The 2,311-nt window shown below is 31.0% G+C and overlaps 1 protein-coding gene across 1 annotated transcript in view; it reads right to left on the reverse strand.

Moving 5' to 3' along the window:
• Positions 1-1,797, reverse strand: part of LOC140975392 (1,4-dihydroxy-2-naphthoyl-CoA synthase, peroxisomal-like) — a 3,474-nt gene extending 1,677 nt beyond the window's left edge. The window contains exons 1-2 of the mRNA XM_073439082.1: positions 1,414-1,797; positions 827-949 (exon numbers count right to left, since the gene is read on the reverse strand). Coding sequence (XP_073295183.1) covers positions 827-949; positions 1,414-1,671 — 381 coding nt within the window. The 5' untranslated portion in view covers positions 1,672-1,797. The remainder of the gene's footprint in view (positions 1-826; positions 950-1,413) is intronic.
• Between the last annotated feature and the right edge of the window lie 514 nt (positions 1,798-2,311).

Raw genomic sequence — 2,311 nt, forward strand, 5'->3', positions numbered from 1 at the left:
ATGTTTATGCTGGACGTATAGCATATCAAATAATTATGCTAATTAATAAAACTAATAATAATAAATGGGCTAATGGATCCTCTATATTAATATGCTAATATATCTTCTATTTTTTTTTAAAAAAAAATCGTGCATATTTAATCCATACTAACACATAAATCGGGATAGTTAGCAAAATAACTTCGATCAAATATTTTTTTTTAAAAAAATGATATTCTAATGTATATTTGAAAATACTCAAATTTACTTGAATATAATATTTTTTTTTTAAATAAAATTTGACCAAGATAATTTTCTCGACTATCCCCACATTACATAACTACCGATGACTTTGACTTGTTGGACCCTGTTTGGTGCCTTCAAATGAGTAAATGAGGTGGAATTTGCGTCAAGCCACCGGCAAAATTTATATATATTAGTTATTCTACATACGTGTATACAATCGTTTTATCATTATCGATGGACTAAAGTGAAATTTGACAAATTATAGAGAGACTAAATTTATATTTGAATTGTTGAAATAAAAAAAATAAAAAAAATGTGTGTTAAAATTTAAAAAAAAAACAAAAATATAATATNCCATTAAAATTAAATCCAATAATCTGTCCCAACTTGGCACATAAATTAATTTTTTTTTACATAGAGACATCTAATTAAATTTGTTGATTTAAAAATTATTTATACCATTACTTCTAGTCTATCTGATACTAATGTCTCAAGTAAGAGATGATATCTTAGGTTCGATATACAATTATAACAAATTTCTCTCCCGACTGAAAAAAAAAAAATTTTTATTGATATCTTAGAAAATGAAATTGATGGGTACCTTTCCGGTGAATATGATGACTCCAATAGAGTTATCATCTCTTGCATCATTGAAAGCACGCATTAGTTCCTTCACGGTTTGTGGCCTAAATGAGTTCCTCCTCTCTGGCCTGTTGATCGTTATCTAATTCCACCAAAATATTATTAAAATTTCTTTAATTAAATAAAAATAAAAAAAATATATATAATAATAATAATAATAATAATAAAAGATGATAAAATTTGAGTGCAATAGGGCTATATAAATTTAACAACAATGTTGTTAAAAAAAACAAAACAAAACAAAAACAAGGGGTGGCGGAGTAAAAAATATTGGGCTGATTGGACGAGTTTTAATTAAAAATATCTTAATTAATATCAAATTAGTTCAAAATTTTCTAAAATTAATGTATAAAAAAATTTGGACAAACCGAGCCGAACTCTAATACAGATCAACTGGATTAAAATAATAGTAAATCAAGATCAAATTGGAGCTCAATTAACATATATAATAACTATGTTTCGAGCTCGAAGTGAACTCAAACTCGACGTTAATTCGAGATGGTCTGAGAAGCTCGGGTCGATTGTACCTCATATGAGAACATGTACCTTAGCGATGCCTTCTCCGACAGCTTTCTCGTAGATGATATCGGTGAACTCTTTCTCCGAATCGTTGCACTTCTTCCAATGCGGGGCGTGGGTGGGAACCTCGCCGTGCACCCTGTGGTACGAATCATCCAGCCTGGAGCTGCAATTCGACAGTGCTATCACGTTACCTGGACGGGTCTGGTCCGGAATCAGGTGGCCTGCGACGGAGGCCATTCTCCTGTTCACTACGTTAAGATCACTCCCTGTGATTCCAGCCATTGAAATTTTCTTCAAGTGTTTGATTCGAAGATTTTGATGGATTTCTGAACTCTTGGGGGATCGAGGAGTGTTGGTGCTTCAATGGGAGGAGCGATGGAGGAGGAGTATTTATAGTGGAGGAGATGATGAAGATAGGATAAGCTATTATGGATGATGATAATGGATTTAGAATTGGAATTTCGTAGGCTTTGGATTACGATAATACCCTTCTCAATTTCTTGTTTGATTTATTTTTTAAGGTTTAAACTATAAACTAAATTATAATTGGAGATATAACTTTTAAAATGTATAAGATTAAAATATAAATGTTACATTAACAAGCATGTTTGTTGGAACCATGAGACATTTTGACTTGGTATATATAACATTTTTTATGGGTTGGATCAGGTCGAGTCGAGTCGTAAAATCTCTGTCACGAAATTGATTGGTGAGGAAATCTCATATTAGTTTTTATGTATACCAACAAATATAAAAATTACAAGTGTAGGATGTGTTAGGATCATAAATAAATTTAGAGGGGCGGGGTGAATAAATTTTTCTCAACAATGCTGCTAATATTTCGATTGAGTTAGCAATATTGAAATAAAATTCTTATCAATTGGGTTCTCAATAAATCAACAGTGAACACTATGCGAAAAGA

Source organism: Primulina huaijiensis, chromosome 4 (genome assembly GCF_012295235.1).
Source record: "Primulina huaijiensis isolate GDHJ02 chromosome 4, ASM1229523v2, whole genome shotgun sequence".
In the NCBI taxonomy this organism is placed as follows: domain Eukaryota; kingdom Viridiplantae; phylum Streptophyta; class Magnoliopsida; order Lamiales; family Gesneriaceae; genus Primulina; species Primulina huaijiensis.